At 51.5% G+C, this 27,888-nt stretch overlaps 1 protein-coding gene across 1 annotated transcript in view; it reads right to left on the minus strand.

Annotated features, from left to right (window-relative positions):
• Positions 1 to 12,837: 12,837 nt before the first annotated feature.
• Positions 12,838 to 27,888, minus strand: part of LOC143956726 (olfactory receptor 51G2-like) — a 28,874-nt gene continuing 13,823 nt past the window's right edge. The window contains exon 2 of the mRNA XM_077466917.1: positions 12,838 to 14,256. Coding sequence (XP_077323043.1) covers positions 13,270 to 14,241 — 972 coding nt within the window. The 5' untranslated portion in view covers positions 14,242 to 14,256 and the 3' untranslated portion in view covers positions 12,838 to 13,269. The remainder of the gene's footprint in view (positions 14,257 to 27,888) is intronic.

Here is a 27,888-nt window from a genome sequence, read left to right on the forward strand (position 1 = left end):
GCTTTAATAGGTCACCAAAAATCAAACATATAAATGAATCAGAATCCATAGATGAAATGGTCATGATGACATCGTTGTGACTTGTTAAAAGGAAGATATCGAGAAGTTGTGAAATCCACCACCAACTATGTGAAGGCTCACCGGAAGGCTTGGACTCAGATAGGCGTATGCCTAATGAGCCAAGCGAGCTTTATGGTGTAACCCACCAAGAATTACGGGGTATCCATATAAACGATCTCTGGCTGGAAGTCAGATGTCCAAATGGTCTTTCCAAAGGTTCTCCAGATTGGTTAGACGAGGAGTAGGATGAAAATATTTTCCAGTTTAGTATTGTAGCGGCCATAACCCCCATTGCAGGACGGCCTTGACTTATTGGGCTTACCAGTTACCCTCTCTTGGCCTGCTCTTCCACATCTAGGGGTTCCCAAGGTTGATACCCAACGACTTGACCACCGACACAGGTAAAGTCCTTTTCAAAAGGTTTTATTTTGCGGTAGTAACATCCAACAACACAGTCTCTCATGGGAACAGAGGGGACGGGGTAAAGAACTCAGGCGCCTTGAACTGCAGGTCTAGCAAAGTCTCTAATTCCACCCAGAGAGTAGCCACTCGCAGCTGGGTACTTCAAGGCTGAACAGATCTCTAGCCAGAGATCATGGCAGTCAGCACGTTGACTCAAACTTGAAACAATCCCCTGAACGTGTACAAGTTGTAACTAAGGGTGAACGGGAACCTTTTTCCTCAGTACCTGGAACGTTTCCCATCTCCTCTATGATACTGGAAAAGTGTGGATTCATCAGTGTCCTTCCCAACTCAGTAACCAGGCACTTCCCAGGATGCCACTTGCCGGCCCTCCTCCGAAGAGTCCTCCCCCGGTCACTTCCACGAGCTGTGGTGCCTCTCTAAGCCGAGAGCACACCCGGACACCCGGACACCTTGAATCCTCCCTCAGTTACTACGCCTCGGACCAGCCAGATTCAAGACTCGGGAACAGACGGATCCCTACCCCAGACCAGCCGGTTCCGAGACTCGGGAACAGACGGATCCCTACCCCAGACCAGCCGGTTCCGAGACTCGGGAACAGACGGATCCCTACCCCAGACCAGCCGGTTTCCGAGACTCGGGAACAGACGGATCCCTACCCCAGACCAGCCGGTTCCGAGACTCGGGAACAGACGGATCCCTACCCCAGACCAGCCGGTTCCGAGACTCGGGAGCAGATGGATCCCTACACCAGACCAGCCGGTTCCGAGACTCGGAAACAGACAGATCCCTACCCCAGACCAGCCAGTTCTGAGACTCGGGAACAGACGGATCCCTACCCCAGACCAGCCGGTTCCGAGACTCGGGAACATACGGATCCCTACCCCAGACCAGATGGGTCTGCTGGGGGCATCCAATGGAACATGTTGCGGGGTGTCGAAAACCCCGTGACCGGGACCCCTCACGGGGCTACCCCAGTCCTGGAACCAGAACAGACCACACGGGCCTCACAAACTCCTCTTCCTAAACACGTGACCCACACATCTTAAGTGCCCCTTCCTGGACTCCTCAGCGGGGCCCGGCACTCCCACTGATTGGTTCTGAGAAGGCTGGTATTCAAAACGTCCAACCAGGTCTGGTTCTGGCCTGTCATGTGCACCTCACCGCTCACATGACCAGGCAGAACTTCCAACACGGCCCGGCCAGACTGATGTTAAGGCCAACCTACGTAATTAACCCTCAGAACCCCACTACTGTTCTGAGGCAAAAACTAAATTTACATGCGTATGATATTTTGTTCAAAATGTCATCCGCTAAAGTATAATTGGAAAGAGATAAAAAAATGGAGCCGGGAGATCCAGGAAGTCCAGTAAGCCCAGGAGACCCCGGAGTTCCATGGTGGGGATCTGTGATCCAATCCGCTTTTCTTGAGCTCCCGGAGTAAGGGGGGTCACAGGCGATTCGGAAAGCCTTGAATCCTATCAGCGGTGACGGGTCTCACGAGGTCTGGTACTCACATCAAGTCACGTCTTTTATATGAAGATCACTCAGTCACTTTATAGACTTTCTTTTGATAATACATTTGTGGTCACTATATTCCTTTATTTGTTTTCATGTATGCGATTGTTGTTATAGAATTTCGCTTTTTTGCTATGTATTGGAGTGTTGTTCACGGCTTTTTGGTCATAAGTTTTTGTACATTTCTTAGCAAGTTGCCCGAAGCAACTTTCTTCATTCAGCACTGCATTTTTCTGGTCACTTGTTTTTGCACATAAATTTTTTTAAAGTTCCCGTAGCAACTTTTTTCATTTATATTTAGCGCTGCACTTCTCTTTACACACCTCTCAATTATTAACAAAGATATAACATACGCACGAGAAGAAGAGTCACCTAAGGAGACACAGGTATGGAAACCTTGGTTGCCTGTGGTGGTGTATTGTGGGGGGGTGGGGCAGGGGCAGCCGGTGCTGTTGCCCTAGGCGCAACATTTAGAAGGGCGCAGACAGGACTGGTGCCACCATAAGGCAGCCCAGGCAGCCACCTTAGGGTGGCAGCGGTAAAATCCAAATCCCCATCCACAACCTTTCTCTCAGCTGTCATCATGGAGAAAGCAGGGAGAATAAATCCAAGCATGCAGAGGAGGGCGGAGCAATGGGCGGATCCTGAGTGTGCGCAGTCAGCAAGCACCATGCTGTGCGGGAGGGGGGATCTCCGGCAGGGGGTGTTGTGGTGCCGGTGTTCTGCCGTATAATGTCCAGCCATCAAATAGTGTCCGGGCCGTACTGCGCATGCACAGTACGGAACAGACAAAGCTTCTCCGAAGTTGAACGGCGCCTGCGCCGTGAGTGGAGGTGGTAGCCCCACCATCCAAGCGGACATAGGGTTGTGAATATTAGAGGGCCCCTCGCGGGCGAGCTTCGCTCGCCACGCTTCGGGCTCGGCCTCGCTGCGCCCGACTCTTTTTTATTCCTACTCTATGTCCACTTGGATGGTGGGGATAGAACCTGGACTCACGGCGCAGGCGCCGTTCATCCTCTGCAATTTTCGGAATCTGTGTTGCTGTGTACTGCGCATGCGCACTACACAGCGGACACTATCCGATGGAGGACGTTATATGACAAGACACCGGTATAGGAGGAGGTCAGGATGGAGGAGGCTCTCTGCTGGTTGCCAGTGGAAATCCTGCTGGAGATATTCTACTACCTGCGCAGGACACATCAAATCCTCATGACCCTGGTACTGCAGGACCAATGATATGTGATAGGATTGTGCATGTGATGGGGAGGGGAATATCTGGGGGGGGGGGGTGATTGGAGTGGAGGGATCTGGAGATGTGATTAGAGTGGAGGGATGGGGGTGCATCTGGTTGTGTGATCTGAGTGGAGGATCTGGTGGGGGATCTGGAGGTGTGATCATAGTGGAAGGAATCTGGGGGTGTGATCATAGTGGAAGAAATCTGGGGGTGTGATCAGAGTGAAGGGATCTGGGGTGTGATCAGAGTGAAGGGATCTGGGGGTGTGATCAGAGTGGAGGGATCTGGTAAGAGATCTGGGGGTGTGATCAGAGTGAAGGGATCTGGGGTGTGATCAGAGTGGAGGGATCTGGTAAAAGATCTGGGGGTGTGATCAGAGTGAAGGGATCTGGGGTGTGATCAGAGTGGAGGGATCTGGGGTGGGATCAGAGTGGAGGGATCTGGTAAGAGATCTGGGGGTGTGATCAGAGTGAAGGGATCTGGGGTGTGATCAGAGGCGATTCAGTTCGCATTGTGCACTATATAAGTATTTCATTCATTCATTCAGAGTGGAGGGATCTGGGGTGTGATCAGAGTGGAGGGATCTGGGGTGTGATCAGAGTGGAGGGATCTGGGGTGTGATCAGAGTGGAGGGATCTGGGGTGTGATCAGAGTGGAGGGATCTGGGATGTGATCAGAGTGGAGGGATGAGGGGGCATCCGGGGTGTGATCTGAGTGGAGGATCTGGTGGGGGATCTGGGGTGTGATCAGAGTGGAGGGATCTGGTAAGAGATCTGGGGGTGTGATCAGAGTGGAGGGATCTGGTGGTGTGATCACATGAAGGGATCTGGTGGGGGATCTGGGGGTGTGATCTGAGTGGAGGATCTGGTGGGGGATCTGGGGTGTGATCAGAGTGGAAAGAATCTGGTAAGAGATCTGGGGGTGTGATCAGAGTGGAGGGATCTGAGGTGTGATCAGAGTGAAGCGATCTGGTAAGAGATCCAGGGGTGTGATCTGAGTGGAGGATCTGGTGGGGGATCTGGGGTGTGATCATAGTGGAAGGAATCTGGGGGCGTGATCAGAGTGAAGGGATCTGGGGTGTGATCAGAGTGGAGGGATGAGGGGGCATCCGGGGTGTGATCTGAGTGGAGGATCTGGTGGGGGATCTGGGGTGTGATCAGAGTGGAGGGATCTGGTGGGGGATCTGGGGTGTGATCAGAGTGGAGGGATCTGGTAAGAGATCTGGGGGTGTGATCAGAGTGAAGGGATCTGGGGTGTGATCAGAGTGGAGGGATCTGGTAAGAGATCTGGGGGTGTGATCAGAGTGAAGGGATCTAGGGTGTGATCAGAGTGGAGGGATCTGGGGTGGGATCAGAGTGGAGGGATCTGGTAATAGATCTGGGGGTGTGATCAGAGTGAAGGGATCTGGGGTGTGATCAGAGTGGAGGGATCTGGGGTGTGATCAGAGTGGAGGGATCTGGGGTGTGATCAGAGTGGAGGGATTTGGGATGTGATCAGAGTGGAGGGATGAGGGGGCATCTGGGGGTGTGATCTGAGTGGAGGATCTGGTGGGGGATCTGGGGTGTGATCAGAGTGGAGGGATCTGGTAAGAGATCTGGGGGTGTGATCAGAGTGGAGGGATCTGGTGGTGTGATCACATGTAGGGATCTGGTGGTGGATCTGGGGGTGTGATCTGAGTGGAGGATCTGGTGGGGGATCTGGGGTGTGATCAGAGTGGAAAGAATCTGGTAAGAGATCTGGGGGTGTGATCAGAGTGGAGGGATCTGGGGTGTGATCAGAGTGGAGGATCTGGTAAGAGATCCAGGGGTGTGATCTGAGTGGAGGATCTGGTGGGGGATCTGGGGTGTGATCATAGTGGAAGGAATCTGGGGGCGTGATCAGAGTGAAGGGATCTGGGGTGTGATCAGAGTGGAGGGATGAGGGGGCATCCGGGGTGTGATCTGAGTGGAGGATCTGGTGGGGGATCTGGGGTGTGATCAGAGTGGAGGGATCTGGTAAGAGATCTGGGGGTGTGATCAGAGTGAAGGGATCTGGGGTGTGATCAGAGTGGAGGGATCTGGTAAGAGATCTGGGGGTGTGATCAGAGTGAAGGGATCTGGGGTGTGATCAGAGTGGAGGGATCTGGCGTGGGATCAGAGTGGAGGGATCTGGGATGTGATCAGAGTGGAGGGATGAGGGGGCATCCAGGGGTGTGATCTGAGTGGAGGATCTGGTGGGGGATCTGGGGTGTGATCAGAGTGGAGGGATCTGGTAAGAGATCTGGGGGTGTGATCAGAGTGGAGGGATCTGGTGGTGTGATCACATGAAGGGATCTGGTGGGGGATCTGGGGGTGTGATCTGAGTGGAGGATCTGGTGGGGGATCTGGGGTGTGATCAGAGTGGAAAGAATCTGGTAAGAGATCTGGGGGTGTGATCAGAGTGGAGGGATCTGGGGTGTGATCAGAGTGGAGGGATCTGGTAAGAGATCCAGGGGTGTGATCTGAGTGGAGGATCTGGTGGGGGATCTGGGGTGTGATCAGAGTGGAAAGAATCTGGTAAGAGATCTGGGGGTGTGATCAGAGTGGAGGGATCTGGGGTGTGATCAGAGTGGAGGATCTGGTAAGAGATCCAGGGGTGTGATCTGAGTGGAGGATCTGGTGGGGGATCTGGGGTGTGATCATAGTGGAAGGAATCTGGGGGCGTGATCAGAGTGAAGGGATCTGGGGTGTGATCAGAGTGGAGGGATGAGGGGGCATCCGGGGTGTGATCTGAGTGGAGGATCTGGTGGGGGATCTGGGGTGTGATCAGAGTGGAGGGATCTGGTAAGAGATCTGGGGGTGTGATCAGAGTGAAGGGATCTGGGGTGTGATCAGAGTGGAGGGATCTGGTAAGAGATCTGGGGGTGTGATCAGAGTGAAGGGATCTGGGGTGTGATCAGAGTGGAGGGATCTGGCGTGGGATCAGAGTGGAGGGATCTGGGATGTGATCAGAGTGGAGGGATGAGGGGGCATCCAGGGGTGTGATCTGAGTGGAGGATCTGGTGGGGGATCTGGGGTGTGATCAGAGTGGAGGGATCTGGTAAGAGATCTGGGGGTGTGATCAGAGTGGAGGGATCTGGTGGTGTGATCACATGAAGGGATCTGGTGGGGGATCTGGGGGTGTGATCTGAGTGGAGGATCTGGTGGGGGATCTGGGGTGTGATCAGAGTGGAAAGAATCTGGTAAGAGATCTGGGGGTGTGATCAGAGTGGAGGGATCTGGGGTGTGATCAGAGTGGAGGGATCTGGTAAGAGATCCAGGGGTGTGATCTGAGTGGAGGATCTGGTGGGGGATCTGGGGTGTGATCATAGTGGAAGGAATCTGGGGGCGTGATCAGAGTGAAGGGATCTGGGGTGTGATCAGAGTGGAGGGATGAGGGGGCATCCGGGGGTGTGATCTGAGTGGAGGATCTGGTGGGGGATCTGGGGTGTGATCAGAGTGGAGGGATCTGGTAAGAGATCTGGGGGTGTGATCAGAGTGAAGGGATCTGGGGTGTGATCAGAGTGGAGGGATCTGGGGTGTGATCAGAGTGGAGGGATCTGGTAAGAGATCTGGGGGTGTGATCAGAGTGGAGGGATCTGGTGGTGTGATCACATGAAGGGATCTGGTGGGGGATCTGGGGGTGTGATCAGAGTGGAAAGAATCTGGTAAGAGATCTGGGGGTGTGATCAGAGTGGAGGGATCTGGGGTGTGATCTGAGTGGAGCATCTGGTGGGGGATCTGGGGGTGTGATGAGAATGGAAGGAATCTGGGGGTGTGATCAGAGTTGAGGATCTGGTGGAGGATCTAGGGGTGTGATCAGAGTGGAGGATCTGGTAGAGGATCTAGGGGTGTGATCATAGTGGAAGGAATCTGGGGGTGTGATCAAATTGGAGGGATCTAGGAGGGGGCTAAAAGCCCACAGGTTAGGGGGCACAAATCACTTTCCTTGCCCCAGGTGTTGACAACCCACACTAAGCCACTGGTTGCATGGTCTATTCTTGATCACTCATGAGGCGCCCCCCAGGGGGGAACATGTCAGTGATTGGCTGGGATAGGAGGAAATTCTGCCTTGAAGAGGATCTCCAGCACTGCACAGAGGAGGACGTAGAGGACACTTTCACTGGAGTTTGGAGAAATTGAGATTTTTTTTTCATACAAGGTGGGGAATAGAATGGAAAAAGTGTGAATGTGAATGTGAGTATGGGTGGTTGATTCAAGCCAATTTCCGTCTATCTCTATTTTTACTTTATATATACACAAGACTTACTCATTGTCTGATATAATACTTTCGTTTTTTTAGACATCCAATTTACATCAGCTCCTGATGAGTGGCAAGTTAGCCACGAAACGCGTCGAGCTTCAGATGGCATAAATTCTATAATCATGCAATTTTGTATATACAGTTTTATCTAATTTACTTGAATATCATCGTCAATGTGCATTATGTCAAAGTATGAATCAATTAAACACGATGGAAGATGCAATGCGTACCACTGCTTTTGATGTATTTTACTGTGTAATATTTAATAAATTCAACATTATCAGACCCATACAGCTCATTTTATGCTTCCAAATCCGCAGGCTTCATGCAAAGTCCCAACTTCTTCTCTTGCTTCATTAAAAGGTGTGATTTTTTTCCTGGAGTCCAACCCAACCAATTATCACTATCACTGCTCTACTTTACCTGGAAATTGTGCGGTCATGTGACATTCTACCCAAAGGACATTTATATCATTTTTATTTTATTTTATTTAGATTTATTTTAGTGGTATTTGATCACCGCTGCATTTTTTTATTTAATTTTTTTATATACAAAAGAAAAAAAAAAGACTACAAATTTTCAAAAAAATATTTTCTACTTTCTGTTATAAAACATCTAACACAATAAAATGTCTTTATAAATTTTGGACGAATGTATTCTGCTATATGTCTTTGGTAAAAAAAAAAAAAAAATCCCAATAAATGTATATTGATTGGTGTATGTGATAGTTATAGAGTCTACAATCTATGGGATATATATCTGAAAATCAATCGATCCTGACGGCCAATCTCATTTCTTGAGACCCTAAAACCCCCCAGGACAGTACAAATACTCCCCAAATGTCCCTTTTTTGTAAATAAGACAGTCCAATGAAGAGGTATGACAAGTTTTTTGAAGTTGCGATTTTTTTTTACAATTTTCCGGAAAATGAAAAAAAATTGAAATTTTTTATTATTTTTTTTTTACAATTTTTGGGAAAATTAAAAAAAATTATAATTTTTTAATTATTTTATTTGCAATTTTTTTTTTTTTTACATACTGTCACCAGAGTCATCATATGACTGGTTTTGCGGTGACCAGGAACACTAATTGGTGACAGTATATTCATTTTTTTTTTTATAAAAAAGGAAAAATAGGTTGAATCCAATTTTTATTTATTTTTTTCTTTACCATTTTTTTTTCTCTATTTTTTTTCTACATCCTGTCCTCAGAGTAGCTCAGTGTCCCTACAGTTCAGGGATTTTGTTTCTGATAATCATTGTATAAGAAATATGGGTTAACCAGTCATGAACAGCTTGCTTATGGTTGTGATCTGTGATTGGCTACAGCTTAATCACATGGTAGAGGTGGCCAGGTACCATGTGATTGCTGTGGGCCAATCGCTGATCACAACAATAAGCAAGCTGCTCATGAATGGAAAGCCAGTCATGACAGGTTGTTTACATTCGAATAACCATATTTTAGGGTGACTCTTACAGGGGAGTGGCCCACTTTTGTCACCAATTAGGAAACCCGCCTTGTGGGGGGGGGGGGGAGGGGTTGCAAAGAAAAGGTGAAATAAATAATAATTTTATTATGGAAATTGAGTTTGAGAGATTACACAGTCAAATCAAAGTGTAAAGGGACAATGATCTTCTATGCCTTGTGCCCGCTGTGAAGGTTGGAACCTTACTGAGGGAACATGAGGAAAAATGGAAGGGTCTAGCTAAGGACTAAACCAACCATCCCCAACATGCAAGGGATCTGGATTGTACCATTTTACAGACACTAAATTACAAGTTGTAGTTACATTGGTTACCACTAGATGTCAGGCCGCGTACACATGCGGGGACTGTTCGCTCAACTTTGTCCGCTGAACAGTGTTTCAGCGGACAGTCCGCTCGTGTGTGGGCTTTCAGCGGACAGTTTCAGCGGACAGTTTGACGAACAAAGTTTTTCGGAAATCCCGAAAAACTGTCCGCTGAAACTTGGTTTGAGCGGACAGTCCGCCCGTGTGTGGGCCAGTCCGCTGTACTTTCGAAATGAGCGGACTGTTCCCGCCCGGAGAAAAGTCCGCTCATTTCGAGCGCGTCTCCAGGTAGGCGGGGCCCACGAAGGAGACGTCGCGGGCTCCGCCGCCTGGAATGAACTTAAAGGGCAACCCAACGCCGAAAAAAATCGGCGTGGGGGGTCCCCCAAAGTCCACAACAGACCCTTGTCCGAGCACGCTACCCGGCAGGCCAGGAAAGGGGGGCGAGCGAGCGCGCCCCCCCTCCTGAGCCGTACCAGGCCGCGTGCCCTCAACATGGGGGGTGCCTTGGGGAAGGGGGGGCCGCGCGGCCCCCCCACCCCAAAGCACCTTGTCCCCATGTTGATGAGGACAAGGGCCTCTTCCCGACAACCCTGGCCGTTGGTTGTCGGGGTCTGCGGGCGGGGGGCTTATAGGAATCCAGGAGCCCCCTTTAATAAGGGGGCCCCCGGATACCGGCCCCCCACCCTATGTGAATGAGTATGGGGTACAATGTACCCCTACCCATTCACCTGTCAAATAAAAGTACCCAAAAAAAAACACAACACACTAGATAAAATATTTTATTGCACAGCTCCGGGGGTCTTCCGTCTTCGGGGGTCTTCTCGCCGGACTCCTCCGCTATCTTCTTGTAGCTCTTTTGCTAGCGGAGGAGTCGGGCTTTCTTCCTCCCCGCCGCCGGCCTCTTCTCCCGACTTCGGGGGTCTTGTCCCCCTCTTCGGTTCTTCTGCCGGGCCACCGCGCCTTCTTATAGCTCTTTTGCAGGCGGTGGCCCGGTCTTCTGTCGCCGCTGTCGCCGCCGCCTTCCGTTCTTCTTCTTCTTCTTCTTCTTCTTCTCCAGGAAATGTTGACACGTCGCTCTCTCCGGCCGGAATGCCAGAGCCGCGCTGTGCGGCCACTTATATAGGGGCAAGGGGCGGTGTCACATGGTATATGTCACATGGGTTGGTCACATGGTGACCCCGCCCCCTTACGATGTCATAGTCCCCATGTGACATCAACCCATGTGACCAACCCATGTGACATATACCATGTGACACCGCCCCATTGTCACTGTATAAGTGGCCGCGCAGCGCGGCTCTGGCATTCCGGCCGGAGAGAGAGCGTCGTGTCAACATCTCCTGGAGAAGAAGAAGAAGAAGAAGAAGAAGAAGAAGAAGAAGAAGAAGAAGAAGAAGAAGAAGAAGAAGAAGAAGAAGAAGAAGAAGAAGAAGAAGAAGAAGAAGAAGAAGAACGGAAGGCAACGGCGACAGCGGCGACAGAAGACCGGGCCACTGCCTGCAAAAGAGCTATAAGAAGGCGCGGTGGCCCGGCAGAAGAACCGAAGAGGGGGACAAGACCCCCGAAGTCGGGAGAAGAGGCCGGCGGCGGGGAGGAAGAAAGCCGGACTCCTCTGCTAGCAAAAGAGCTACAAGAAGATAGCGGAGGAGTCCGGCGAGAAGACCCCCGAAGACGGAAGTCCACCGGAGCTGTGCAATAAAATATTTTATCTAGTGTGTTGTGTTTTTTTTTGGGTACTTTTATTTGACAGGTGAATGGGTAGGGGTACATTGTACCCCATACTCATTCACATAGGGTGGGGGGCCGGTATCCGGGGGCCCCCTTATTAAAGGGGGCTCCTGGATTCCTATAAGCCCCCCGCCCGCAGACCCCGACAAACCAACGGCCAGGGTTGTCGGGAAGAGGGCCTTGTTCTCATCAACATGGGGACAAGGTGCTTTGGGGTGGGGGGGCTGCGCGGCCCCCCCTTCCCCAAGGCACCCCCCATGTTGAGGGCACACGGCCTGGTACGGCTCAGGAGGGGGGGTGCGCTCGCTCGCCCCCCTTTCCTGGCCTGCCGGGTAGCGTGCTCGGACAAGGGTCTGTTGTAGACTTTGGTGGAACCCCCACGCAGATTTTTTTCGGCGTTGGGGTTCCCCTTTAAGTCCATTCCAGGCGGCGGAGCCCGCGACGTCTCCGTCGCGGGCCCCGCCTACCTTGACACGCGCTCGAAATGAGCGGACTGTTGCCTCGTGTGTGGGCGAGTCCGCTCATTTCAAAAGTTGCGCGGACTTAGTACGACGAACTTAGTTTGCCGTATTTGTCCGCTCAAAAAGTGCCGTGTGTGGGCGTGTTCGTTCATTCAAAAGTTTGAGCGGACTGTTTGACGAACTTAGTTTCGGCAGACAGTCCCCGCGTGTGTACGCGGCCTCAGAGATATCATACATTACATAATGAGTCCAAAGCAAAGTAATGGACACATAATAAGTGTTCCTGAACAATGACCACTCACCCCATGACCACTCACCCTATGACCACTCACCCCATGACCACTCACCCCATGACCACTCACCCCATGACCACTCACCCCATGACCACTCACCCCATGACCACTCACCCCATGACCACTCACCCCATGACCACTCCCCCTATGACCACTCACCCCATGACCACTCCCCCTATGACCACTCACCCCATGACCACTCACCCCATGACCACTCACCCCATGACCACTCCCCCTATGACCACTCACCCCATGACCACTCACCCCATGACCACTCACCCCATGACCACTCCCCCCATGACCACTCCCCCTATGACCACTCACCCCATGACCACTCACCCCATGACCACTCACCCCATGACCACTCACCCCATGACCACTCACCCCATGACCACTCACCCCATGACCACTCCCCCTATGACCACTCACCCCATGACCACTCACCCCATGACCACTCACCCCATGACCACTCACTCCATGACCACTCACCCCATGACCACTCACCCCATGACCACTCACCCCATGACCACTCACCCCATGACCACTCACCCCATGACCACTTACCCCATGACCACTCACCTCATGACCACTCACCTCATGACCACTCACCCCATGGATACATAATAAAGCCCCGTACACACGAGCGGACTTATGTCCGACAGACTTCCAAAGGAGTTCCGTCGGAGTTCTGCTGGAATTCCGACGGAGTTCTGACAGACTTTTCGGCCGAACGGACTTGGCCACACACAATCACACTAAACTCCGACGGATTCGAACGTGATGACGTACGACCCGACTCGAATAAGGAAGTTCATAGCCAGTAGCCAATAGCTGCCCTAGCGTCGGTTTTAGTCCGTCGGAGTAGCATACACACGAGCGGAGTTTTCGAAGGGGACCGGGTCCGGCGGAGTTCCTTCGGGAAAATTTGAAGCATGTTCCATATTCTAAAGTCCTTCGGACTTTGGCGAGTCAAAAGTCCGTTGCAGCCCACACACGATCGAATAGTCTGACGGACTCAGTCCTTCGGACTTTGGATGTTGAAAAGTCCGCTCGTGTGTACGCGGCATAAGTGTTCCAGAACTGAAAGCCGGTGTTCTGGCAGATAGTGTCCTGCCATCATATAGTGTCCGCCCCGTACTGTGCATGCGCAGTACGGGGCAGAAGAAGCTTCGGAAAATCCCTGAAGCTGAACAGCGCCTGCGCCGTGAGTGGAGGTGGTAGCCCCACCATCCAAGCGGACATAGGGTTGTGAAAATGAGAGGGCCCCTCGCGGGCGAGCTTCACTCGCCACGCTTCGGGCTCGCCCCTCGCTGCGCTCGGCTCTTTTTTATTCCTACTCTATGTCCACTTGGATGGTGGGGATAGAACCTGGACTCACGGCGCAGGCGGCGTTCATCCTCGGCTATTTTCGGAATCTGTGTTGCTGTGTACCACGTATGCGCAGTACACAGCGGACACTATCTGATGGGGGACCTTATATGATGGGACACCGGCAGGGACCGGCTAGACTTTCATTACAGCAATTTTGTTATCCAGAGTCCTGATTTTCCGGCGATTGAAGACCTTGACAATCTTCTGCCGGATCTGTTTGGTCTTTATGCTGTAGATGACCGGGTTGATCACTGGAGGAACTAGAAGGTACACATCGGCCATCAGGATGGGTAAGAGGTGGGACGTGTTCTTCCCAAACCTGTGGACCAGCGAGAGTCCGATGAGCGGGATATAGAATAAGAGGACGGCACAAACATGGCAAACACAAGTGCTGAAGGCCTTGAGGCGAGCGGAGTTGGCTTTAATGTCCAGAACGGCTTTAAGAATCAGTATGTAGGAGATGACGATAAACATGGAGTCCACCCCCTTGGTCATGAGCACGGCCACCAGACCGTAGATGCTGTTGACTGTGGTATCTGCTCCTGCCACCCTGATAACGTCTTGGTGGAGACAATACGAATGGGACAAGAGGTGACTCCTATTGAATGGAAAGCGCCTGGTGAGGAACGGAATGGGGAAGACCACACAGAGACCCCGCAGAACAATCCCAAGTCCAATCTTGCCTATGAGTGGATTGGTTACGATGGAGGAATACCTCAGTGGGTCCCATATGGCGATGAGTCTGTCTACCGCCATGACCACCAGGACTCCAGACTCCATGGCGGCAAACGTATGGAGGAAGTACATCTGAGTGAGGCAAGAGTCCAGACTGATCCGGTAATAGCCAAACCAGAAGATACCAAGGACGGTGGGCAGGGTTGTGAGGGACACGCCAATGTCGGTCATAGCCAGCATGGCCAATAATATGTACATGGGCTGGTGGAAGCTCCCTTCTGTCCTAATAATGACCAGGATGGTGCAATTACCCAATAAGGCCACAACATAGAGGAGACAGAGAGGAAAGGCAAGAAAGTTCTGATGATCTTCCAACTCCGGAATCCCACTCAGGATAAAGATCCCGGAGACATTAGAGGGAGCCGCCATTCACTCTACAGACATCTGAAAGACAGAAACGTAATCAGAATTAGATGTCTTGGCCCTTTTTTTTTCATACCTTCCTGTCCTGTTAATAACGGTTCTGTTTTAAGCACCGCTTTATAAATTGACATCTTTATAAATTGACATACCTCCTTTAGACCTCAGTCCATCCAACCGGTGTGATCACCTGCTGAATAAGCGCCCTCCACAGACAGCTTAACTCCCCGGGAGAACCCGGCACTTTAATTCTACGTAGTGTTACTTGTCATGCCCTGTACACGCGATAGGGTTTTCTGACGCAAAACGTTTGATAGAAGCTTGTTGTCGGAAATTCCAACCGTGTGTGTGTAGGGCTCCATCGGACATTTTCCATCGGAATTTCCGTCACACAAAATATGAGAGCTGGTTCTCAAATTTTCCGACAACAAAATCCGTTGTCGTAAATTCCGATCGTGCGTACACAATTCCGACGCACAACGTTCCACGCATTGCTCGGAATCAAGCAGAAGCAATTCCAACGCACAACGTTCCATGCATTGCTCGGAATCAAGCAGAAAAGCCGCACCGGCTATTGAACTTCCATCTTTCTCGGCTCTTCATACGTGTTGTACGTCACGGCGTTCTTGGCGCTCGGAATTTCCGACCAACTTTGTGTGACCTGTGTGTATGCAGGACAAGTTTGAGCCGACATCCGTTGGGAAAAAAAAAAACATGGATTTTGTTGTCGGAAAATCTTATCGTGTGTACAGGGCATAAGGACGCAACACAAGGGATCTTCACCAGTCAAATCAAAGTGTAAAGGGACAATGATCTTCTATGCCTTGTGCCCGCTATGAAGGTTGGTACCTTACTGAGGGAACATGAGGGAAAATGGAAGGGTCTAGCTAAGGACTAAACCAACCATCCCCAACATGCAAGGGATCTGGATTGTACCATTTTACAGACACTAAATTACAAGTTGTAGTTACATTGGTTACCACTAGATGTCAGAGATATCATACATTACATAATGAGTCCAAAGCAAAGTAATGGACACATAATAAGTGTTCCTGAACAATGACCACTCACCCCATGACCACTCACCCTATGACCACTCACCCCATGACCACTCACCCTATGACCACTCACCCCATGACCACTCACCCCATAACCACTCACCCCATGACCACTCACCCCATAACCACTCACCCCATGACCACTCACCCTATGACCACTCACCCCATGACCACTCACCCCATAACCACTCACCCCATGACCACTCACCCCATAACCACTCACCCCATGACCACTCACCCCATAACCACTCACCCCATGACCACTCACCCTATGACCACTAACCCCATAACCACTCACCCCATAACCACTCACCCCATGACCACTCACCCTATGACCACTAACCCCATAACCACTCACCCCATGACCACTCACCCCATAACCACTCACCCCATGACCACTCACCCCATAACCACTCACCCCATGACCACTCACCCCATAACCACTCACCCCATGACCACTCACCCTATGACCACTAACCCCATAACCACTCACCCCATGACCACTCACCCCATGACCACTCACCCCATGACCACTCACCCTATGACCACTAACCCCATAACCACTCACCCCATGACCACTCACCCCATGACCACTCACCCCATGACCACTCACCCCATAACCACTCACCCCATGACCACTCACCCCATAACCACTCACCCCATGACCACTCACCCCATGACCACTCACCCTATGACCACTCACCCCATAACCACTCACCCCATGACCACTCACCCCATGACCACTCACCCCATGACCACTCACCCCATAACCACTCACCCCATGACCACTCACCCTATGACCACTAACCCCATAACCACTCACCCCATGACCACTCACCCCATAACCACTCACCCCATGACCACTCACCCCATAACCACTCACCCCATGACCACTCACCCCATGACCACTCACCCTATGACCACTCACCCCATAACCACTCACCCCATGACCACTCACCCCATGACCACTCACCTCATGACCACTCACCCCATGACCACTCACCCCATGACCACTCACCCCATGGATACATAATAAGTGCTACAGAACAATGACCACTCCCCCTATGGATACTCACCCCATGACCACTCACCCCATGGATACATAATAAGTGTTCCAGAACAATGACCACTCACCCCATGACCACTCACCCCATGACCACTCACCCCATGGATACTCAAGAAGTGTTCCAGAACAATGACCACTAACCCTATGACCACTCACCCCATGACCACTCACCCCATGACCACTCACCCCATGACCACTCACCCCATGGATACATAATAAGTGTTACAGAACAATGACCACTCCCCCTATGGATACTCACCCCATGACCACTCACCCCATGGATACATAATAAGTGTTCCAGAACAATGACCACTCACCCTATGACCACTCACCCCATGACCACTCACCCCATGACCACTCACCCCATGACCACTCACCCCATGGATACTCAATAAGTGTTCCAGAACAATGACCACTCACCCTATGACCACTCACCCCATGACCACTCACCCTATGGATACATAATAAGTGTTCCAGAACAATGACCACTCACCCCATGACCACTCACCCCATGGATACATAATAAGTGTTCCAGAACAATGACCACTCACCCCATGACCACTCACCCCATGGATACTCAATAAGTGTTCCAGAACAATGACCACTCACCCCATGACCACTCACCCCATAACCACTCACCCCATGACCACTCACCCCATGACCACTCACCCCATGACCACTCACCCCATGGATACATAATAAGTGCTACAGAACAATGACCACTCCCCCTATGGATACTCACCCCATGACCACTCACCCCATGACCACTCACCCCATGGATACATAATAAGTGTTCCAGAACAATGACCACTCACCCCATGACCACTCACCCCATGACCACTCACCCCATGGATACTCAATAAGTGTTCCAGAACAATGACCACTCACCCCATGACCACTCACCCCATGACCACTCACCCCATGGATACTCACCCTATGGATACATAGTAAGTGTTACAGAACAATGACCACTCCCCCTATGGATACTCACCCCATCACCACTCACCCCATGACCACTCACCCCATGGATACTCAATAAGTGTTCCAGAACAATGACCACTCACCCCATGGATACATAATAAGTGTTCCAGAACAATGACCACGCACCCCATGACCACTCACCCCATGACCACTCACCCCATAACCACTCACCCCATGACCACTCACCCCATGACCACTCACCCCATAACCACTCACCCCATGACCACTCACCCCATGACCACTCACCCCATGGATACATAATAAGTGCTACAGAACAATGACCACTCACCCCATGACCACTCACCCCATGACTACTCACCCCATAACCACTCACCCCATGACCACTCACCCCATAACCACTCACCCCATAACCACTCACCCCATAACCACTCACCCCATGGATACATAATAAGTGTTCCAGAACAATTACCACTCACCCCATGACCACTCACCCCATGACTACTCACCCCATAACCACTCACCCCATAACCACTCACCCCATAACCACTCACCCAATGACCACTCACCCCATGACCACTCACCCCATGACCACTCACCCCATGACCACTCACCCCATGGATACATAATAAGTGCTACAGAACAATGACCACTCCCCCTATGGATACTCACCCCATGACCACTCACCCCATGACCACTCACCCTATGGATACATAATAAGTGCTACAGAACAATGACCACTCCCCCTATGGATACTCACCCCATGACCACTCACCCCATGACCACTCACCCCATGGATACATAATAAGTGTTAAGAACAATGACCACTCACCCCATGACCACTCACCCCATGGATACTCAAGAAGTGTTCCAGAACAATGACCACTAACCCCATGACCACTCACCCCATGACCACTCACCCCATGACCACTCACCCCATGGATACTCACCCTATGGATACATAATAAGTGTTACAGAACAATGACCACTCCCCCTATGGATACTCACCCCATCACCACTCACCCCATCACCACTCACCCCATCACCACTCATCCCATGGATACTCAATAAGTGTTCCAGAACAATGACCACTCACCCCATGACCACTCACCCCATAACCACTCACCCCATGACCACTCACCCCATGACCACTCACCCCATGGATACATATTAAGTGTTCCAGAACAATGACCACTCCCCCTATGGATACTCACCCCATGACCACTCACCCCATGACCACTCACCCCATGGATACATAATAAGTGTTAAGAACAATGACCACTCACCCATGACCACTCACCCCATGGATACTCAAGAAGTGTTCCAGAACAATGACCACTAACCCCATGACCACTCACCCCATGACCACTCACCCCATGACCACTCACCCCATGGATACTCACCCTATGGATACATAATAAGTGTTACAGAACAATGACCACTCCCCCTATGGATACTCACCCCATCACCACTCACCCCATCACCACTCACCCCATCACCACTCATCCCATGGATACTCAATAAGTGTTCCAGAACAATGACCACTCACCCCATGACCACTCACCCCATAACCACTCACCCCATGACCACTCACCCCATGACCACTCACCCCATGACCACTCACCCCATGACCACTCACCCTATGACCACTCACCCCATGGATACATAATAAGTGTTACAGAACAATGACCACTCCCCCTATGGATACTCACCCCATGACCACTCACCCCATGGACACATATTAAGTGTTCCAGAACAATGACCACTCACCCCATGACCACTCACCCCATGACCACTCACCCCATGGATACATATTAAGTGTTCCAGAACAATGACCACTCACCCTATGACCACTCACCCCATGACCACTCACCCCATGGATACATAATAAGTGTTAAGAACAATGACCACTCACCCCATGACCACTCACCCCATGACCACTCACCCCATGACCACTCACCCCATGACCACTCACCCCATGACCACTCACCCCATGACTACTCACCCCATGACCACTCACCCCATGACCACTCACCCTATGACCACTCAACCCATGGATACATAATAAGTGTTAAGAACAATGACCACTAACCCCATGACCACTCACCCCATGACCACTCACCCTATGGATACATAATAAGTGTTACAGAACAATGACCACTCCCCCTATGGATACTCACCCCATGACCACTCACCCCATGGATACATAATAAGTGTTACAGAACAATGACCACTCCCCCTATGGATACTCACCCCATGATCACTCACCCCATGGATACATAATAAGTGTTCCAGAACAATGACCACTCACCCCATGACCACTCACCCCATGACCACTCACCCCGTAACCACTCACCCCATGACCACTCACCCCATGACCACTCACCCCATGACCACTCACCCCATGACCACTCACCCCATGGATACATAATAAGTGCTACAGAACAATGACCACTCCCCCTATGGATACTCACCCCATGACCACTCACCCCATGACCACTCACCCCATGGACACATAATAAGTGTTCCTGAACAATGACCACTCACCCCATGACCACTCACCCCATGACCACTCACCCCATGGATACATATTAAGTGTTCCAGAACAATGACCACTCACCCCATGACCACTCACCCCATGACCACTCACCCCATGGATACTCAATAAGTGTTCCAGAACAATGACCACTCACCCTATGACCACTCACCCCATGACCACTCACCCCATGACCACTCACCCCATGACCACTCACCCCATGACCACTCACCCCATGGATACATAATAAGTGTTAAGAACAATGACCACTCACCCCATGACCACTCACCCCATGACCACTCACCCCATGGATACTCAAGAAGTGTTCCAGAACAATGACCACTAACCCCATGACCACTCACCCCATGACCACTCACCCCATGGATACTCACCCTATGGATACATAATAAGTGTTACAGAACAATGACCACTCCCCCTATGGATACTCACCCCATCACCACTCACCCCATGACCACTCACCCCATGACCACTCACCCCATGGATACTCAAGAAGTGTTCCAGAACAATGACCACTCACCCCATGACCACTCACCCCATGACCACTCACCCCATGGATACTCAATAAGTGTTCCAGAACAATGACCACTCACCCCATGACCAGTCACCCCATGACCACTCACCCCATAGATACATAATAAGTGTTACAGAACAATGACCACTCCCCCTATGGATACTCACCCCATGACCACTTACCCCATGGATACATAATAAGTGTTCCAGAACAATGACCACTCACCCCATGACCACTCACCCCATGACCACTCACCCCATAACCACTCACCCCATGACCACTCACCCCATGACCACTCACCCCATGACCACTCACCCCATGACCACTCACCCCATGACCACTCACCCCATGGATACATAATAAGTGCTACAGAACAATGACCACTCCCCCTATGGATACTCACCCCATGACCACTCACCCCATGACCACTCACCCCATGGATACATAATAAGTGTTCCAGAACAATGACCACTCACCCCATGACCACTCACCCCATGACCACTCACCCCGTAACCACTCACCCCATGACCACTCACCCCATGACCACTCACCCCATGACCACTCACCCCATGGATACATAATAAGTGCTACAGAACAATGACCACTCCCCCTATGGATACTCACCCCATGACCACTCACCCCATGACCACTCACCCCATGGACACATAATAAGTGTTCCTGAACAATGACCACTCACCCCATGACCACTCACCCCATGACCACTCACCCCATGGATACATATTAAGTGTTCCAGAACAATGACCACTCACCCCATGACCACTCACCCCATGACCACTCACCCCATGGATACTCAATAAGTGTTCCAGAACAATGACCACTCACCCTATGACCACTCACCCCATGACCACTCACCCCATGACCACTCACCCCATGGATACATAATAAGTGTTAAGAACAATGACCACTCACCCCATGACCACTCACCCCATGACCACTCACCCCATGGATACTCAAGAAGTGTTCCAGAACAATGACCACTAACCCCATGACCACTCACCCCATGACCACTCACCCCATGGATACTCACCCTATGGATACATAATAAGTGTTACAGAACAATGACCACTCCCCCTATGGATACTCACCCCATCACCACTCACCCCATGACCACTCACCCCATGGATACTCAATAAGTGTTCCAGAACAATGACCACTCACCCCATGACCAGTCACCCCATGACCACTCACCCCATGGATACATAATAAGTGTTACAGAACAATGACCACTCCCCCTATGGATACTCACCCCATGACCACTCACCCCATGACTAGTGATGGACGAACTTCCGACGGGACGTTTCGCGAACGCGAAACGCGAACGGGCACAAACGTTCGCGAAAACGACCGTTCGCCGCGGGCTCCATTGACTTCAATGGGAGGCGAATTTCGCAAACCTTTAGGTCGAATTTGCGGCCACGGGGTAATTATTAGGGGGTAGCACGTAGTCCCACCACCTGGACAATAGCATAATACATGTATGAGGTGAATTTGGGATCGATAACTACAAGCATTTTTTTTTTATTTGGGAAATTGTTCTGACAATTCAGGACTATGGAGCTAATGAAGGCAATGGAGGAGAGGGAAGGTCAGGGACCAGGGTAGGCAAACAAGAGGGTGCAGGAGATACAGAGCACTGACAGCAGCACCGTAATACAGAGCACTGACATCAGCACCGTGACATACAGCGCTGACAGCAGCTCCGTGACATACAGCGCTGACAGCAGCTCCGTGACATACAGCGCTGACAGCAGCTCCGTGACATACAGCGCTGACAGCAGCTCCGTGACATACAGCGCTGACAGCAGCTCCGTGACATACAGCGCTGACAGCAGCACCGTGACATACAGCGCTGACAGCAGCTCCGTGACATACAGCGCTGACAGCAGCTCCGTGACATACAGCGCTGACAGCAGCTCCGTGACATACAGCGCTGACAGCAGCTCCGTGACATACAGCGCTGACAGCAGCTCCGTGACATACAGCGCTGACAGCAGCACCGTGACATACAGCGCTGACAGCAGCTCCGTGACATACAGCGCTGACAGCAGCTCCGTGACATACAGCGCTGACAGCAGCTCCGTGACATACAGCGCTGACAGCAGCTCCGTGACATACAGCGCTGACAGCAGCTCCGTGACATACAGCGCTGACAGCAGCTCCGTGACATACAGCGCTGACAGCAGCTCCGTGACATACAGCGCTGACAGCAGCTCCGTGACATACAGCGCTGACAGCAGCTCCGTGACATACAGCGCTGACAGCAGCTCCGTGACATACAGCGCTGACAGCAGCTCCGTGACATACAGCGCTGACAGCAGCTCCGTGACATACAGCGCTGACAGCAGCACCGTAAGCAGCCCCAGGAGGAAGTCAGCACAGCACAGGGATGGTGTGATCCCCTCATAATAAGAACCCCCAGGAGGAAGTCAGCACAGCACAGGGATGGTGGGAGCCCCTCATAATAAGAACACCCAGGAGGAAGTCAGCACAGCACAGGGATGGTGGGAACCCCTCATAATAAGCAGCCCCAGTAGAAATATGACACCGCTCAACCTCTTCAAAGAGGAGGGTAGGGGCATATAGTACGGTGTGCTTTTTTGGGTCAGGGAAGTGAGCCAAATGAATTAAGAAGGTCTGTGTGCTTGATTCCAAAAATTGTTTATAGACATATACATGGTCTACTGATCACATGTGTTGAATTCCTCCGAGATCCATGCCTCATTCATTTTTAGAAATGTGAGGTAGTTAACACTGTGGTGAGCTAGGCGAGTACGCTTATCGGTCACAATCCCCCCTGCTGCGCTGAACGTCCTTTCGGACAGGACACTGGATGAGGGGCAAGCCAACAGTTCGATTGCAAATTGGGCAAGCTCTGGCCAGAGGTCAAGCCTGCCCACCCAGTAGTCTAGGGGTTCATCACTCCTCAGAGCGTCCACATCGGCCGTTAACCCAATGTAGTCGGACACCTGACGGTCTAGGCGTTCCCTGATGCTGGATCCGGATGACACCTGTCGATGGGTCGGCTGAAAGAATGACCTCATATCCGAAGTCACCAACACATCTTCAAACCGGCCTCTTCTTGCAGGCGCTGTTGGATTGGTACCCGCAAATCCTTCTCTGGGAGTGGGAATTGCTCCTCTGCCAGCGCACGCAAAAGCAGAATGCAGCATTTCTCGAAGCAAGGCCTGGAAGTGCTGCATTCTGACAGCCCTCTGCGACGGCGGTAACATTTCCGCCATTTTGTGTTTGTACCGGGGGTCTAAGTACGTTGCCACCCAGTACTGGTCCTTGACCCTCATGCTTTTTATACGGGGGTCCCTATTAAAACACTGGAGCATGAAGGCCCCCATTTGCACTAAAGTGGAAGCGGTGTGGTGGCCTGGCTCCTGCTCATCATCCAGGATAATGTCGTCCTCTTCATTCTCCTCTCCCCATCCTCGCACAACAGGGATCCCAGAAAGGTTTAAAGCATGCTCTTCTTGCTCCTGCTCATCCGCCCCGGCACCATCCTCCTCTGACTCCTCATCAGACTCCTGTTGTTGACTTGTCTCAGATAGAGTAGCCCCCCCTGGGAATTCATCCAGCATTGCGACTTCCTCATCTTCCCGCTCCTGCTCCTCCACAGCCTGATCAATGACACGACGCAATGCACGCTCCAGAAAGAAGGCATAAGGTACCATGTCACTGATGGCGCCATGGCTGCGACTGACCAGTTTGGTGATCTCCTCAAATGGCCGCAGAAGTCTGCATGTGTCGCGCATGAGCAGCCACTGGCGCGGTGAAAAAAAACCCAGCTCCCCAGAACCGTTTCTTTCGCAGAGTTCATACAGGTAGACGTTAACTGCACGTTTCTGCTGGAGCAGCCTATCAAGCATATAGAAGGTTGAGTTCCATCGCGTCGGGCAATCGCAAATAAGACGTCTGACCGGCAGATGGTGTCGCCGCTGAATGTCAGCAAGGCGAGCCATGGCCGTGTAAGATCTTCTGAAATGGGCCGAGATTTTCCTTGCCTGCCGCAAGATGTCCTGGACCCCAGGGTATTTGACAAGGAATCGCTGCACGACCAAGTTTAAGACGTGTGCCATGCACGGCACGTGCGTGATTTTGCCCTGTTTCAATGCGCTAAGCAGATTGGCACCGTTGTCACACACCACTTTACCAACTGTCAAATTGAGCGGTGTTAGCCACTCATCTGCCTGTGAACGCAAAGCTGAAAGGAGTGCCGGGCCAGTGTGGCTCTTTGCTTCCAGGCACAACAGACGCAGCACGGCATGGCAACGTCTCACCTGGCATGTGGAATAGGTTCTGGGGAGCTTGGGCGGTGCAGTGGAAGAGACGCTAGCAGCGGAAAAGGAGGAGGCAGCTGAGGAGGAGAGGGAGGAGGATGGAGTAGGAGGAGGAGAAGAAGAGTCAGGCCTGCATGCAATCCGTGGCGGTAAAACCAAATCTACACGGGTGCCACGGGTTACATGCTTGACGGCCGTCAGAAGGTTCACCCAGTGGGCAGTAAAACTGATATACCTTCCCTGCCCGTGTTTGCTAGACCACGTGTCTGTGGTCAGATGTATCTTGGCACCGACACTGTGTGCCAGAGATACATTCACTTGCCGCTGAACATGGCCATATAGCTCTGGGATGCCCTTCTCTGAGAAATACTTCCTTCCTGGGACCTTCCATTGTGGTGTTCCAATGGCCACAAATTTGCGAAAGGCCTCCGAGTCCACCAGTTTATATGGCAGTAGTTGGCGGGCTATGAGTTCTGACAAGCCAGCCGCCAACCGTTGGGCAAGAGGGTTATCCGGCGTCATCATTTTTTTACGCTCAAACATTAGGCCCACGGAAGCCTGCCTTTTTGCAGAAAAATGTGAGCTTGGCGTGATGGAAGGTGGAGTGGAGGACAATTGTGAGGAGAGAGGAGAAGGAGAAGTAGAAGACGAGGCTGGACGGTGAGAGCCTGCAGTGTGGCTTTGTGTGTTCCGTTGCTCCCACTGGGCTCGGTGATGGCTGCTCATGTGCCTTCTTAAGGCGGTCGTCCCTAGGTGAGTATTGGGCTTACCGCGACTAACGCGTTGACTGCAAAGATTGCAGATGGCAACGCTATTGTCAGCAGCGGACACGTTAAAAAAAGCCCACACTGCGGAGCCATGTGCCGGTGTCCTGGGAGCGCCAGATGTGACCGTACATGGTCGATGACTCGCTCCTGATACATTTGCAGTCTGCTTTGTCCCTGCTGTGCAATGTAAGTCATTGCTGCTTCTCCTCCCTATCTGCTGGTCCATATCTCCCTCTGAACTCCCCTCCTCTTCCTCTCTTGTGGGCACCCACGTGACATCACTAGACACGTCATCATCAACGTCACCTTCCCCACCGCTATAAGTAGAGTAGGCAGCAACACCGGGGACCAACCTCCTCCTTGGGCTGATCTGGGTACTGGCGTCAGACTGCTGAGTAGCGCTTGTTGCTACCTCCTCTTCCTGATCCAATACCAAGAGTGGCTGCGCATCAGAAATGTCCTCTTGATATGGATCGGAAAATAATTCCAGTGACTCAAGCGGAAGGTATGTGGTGGTGGTGGTGGTGGTCGTGTTGTTGGTGGTAGTGTCTTTGGGGGTGCACATAGCAGAGAGTGAAGAAGAGGGTGCAGATCGAGAGGATGAGGAGGGTGCAGAAGAGTAAGGCTGAGCGAGCCACTCAACCAAGTCTGGTGCATCCTTTAAAGTAATTGAACGCACCTTCTGCAACTTCCCACTTTGGCTCAAGCCTGTTGCTCCTGCCCTACCCCTACCACCCCTGCGGAAGGGCCTGCCTCTTCCTCTGCATGTCATTTTTTAAATGACCCTGTGACAAAACTCTTAGTCCCTATACCGCTGAAGGACTGCTGCAGTATAGGTGAGCGGTCAGCAGTGGTGCACGTCAACCCTATCTATTGTGGACCTATAGCGGTCCTTACAGAACAGCAGACTGTACCGCACTCAAGCCTATGTACCGTAGCACCCTATACCAAGTTACCAGTCCTTATAAGAACTTTTGTGGAACAAGCAGGTTGTGTGTTAGTGATTAGCAGACTGTACGTCAGTCCCTATACCAATGAAGGACTGCTGCAGTATAGGGCAGCGGTCAGCAGTAGTGCACGGCAACCCTATGTATTGTGGACCGATAGCGGTCCTTACAGAACAGCAGACTGTAACGCACTCAGGCCTATGTACCGTAGCACCCTATACCAAGTTACCAGTCCTTATAAGAACTTTTGTGGAACAAGCAGGTTGTGTGTTAGTGATTAGCAGACTGTACGTCAGTCCCTATACCAATGAAGGACTGCTGCAGTATAGGGCAGCGGTCAGCAGTAGTGCACGGCAACCCTATGTATTGTGGACCGATAGCGGTCCTTACAGAACAGCAGACTGTAACGCACTCAGGCCTATGTACCGTAGCACCCTATACCAAGTTACCAGTCCTTATAAGAACTTTTGTGGACCAAGCAGGTTGTGTGTTAGTGATTAGCAGACTGTACGTCAGTCCCTATACCAATGAAGGACTGCTGCAGTATAGGGCAGCGGTCAGCAGTAGTGCACGGCAACCCTATGTATTGTGGACCGATAGCGGTCCTTACAGAACAGCAGACTGTAACGCACTCAGGCCTATGTACCGTAGCACCCTATACCAAGTTACCAGTCCTTATAAGAACTTTTGTGGACCAAGCAGGTTGTGTGTTAGTGATTAGCAGACTGTACGTCAGTCCCTATACCAATGAAGGACTGCTGCAGTATAGGGCAGCGGTCAGCAGTAGTGCACGGCAACCCTATGTATTGTGGACCGATAGCGGTCCTTACAGAACAGCAGACTGTACTGCACTCAGGCCTATGTACCGTAGCACCCTATACCAAGTTACCAGTCCTTATAAAAACTTTTGTGGACCAAGCAGGTTGTGTGTTAGTGTTTAGCAGACTGTGCGTCAGTCCCTATACCGCTGAAGGACTGCTGCAGTATAGGGCAGCGGTCAGCAGTAGTGCACGGCAACCCTATGTATTGTGGACCGATAGCGGTCCTTACAGAACAGCAGACTGTAACGCACTCAGGCCTATGTACCGTAGCACCCTATACCAAGTTACCAGTCCTTATAAGAACTTTTGTGGACCAAGCAGGTTGTGTGTTAGTGATTAGCAGACTGTACGTCAGTCCCTATACCAATGAAGGACTGCTGCAGTATAGGGCAGCGGTCAGCAGTGGTGCACGTCAACCCTATCTATTGTGGACCGATAGCGGTCCTTACAGAACAGCAGACTGTAACGCACTCAGGCCTATGTACCGTAGCACCCTATACCAAGTTACCAGTCCTTATAAGAACTTTTGTGGACCAAGCAGGTTGTGTGTTAGTGATTAGCAGACTGTACGTCAGTCCCTATACCAATGAAGGACTGCTGCAGTATAGGGCAGCGGTCAGCAGTAGTGCACGGCAACCCTATGTATTGTGGACCGATAGCGGTCCTTACAGAACAGCAGACTG

The sequence above is a fragment of the Lithobates pipiens genome, unplaced genomic scaffold (assembly GCF_037356315.1).
Source record: "Lithobates pipiens isolate NorthernLeopardFrog02 unplaced genomic scaffold, aLitPip1_a1.2 Scaffold_41, whole genome shotgun sequence".
NCBI lineage: Eukaryota > Metazoa > Chordata > Amphibia > Anura > Ranidae > Lithobates > Lithobates pipiens.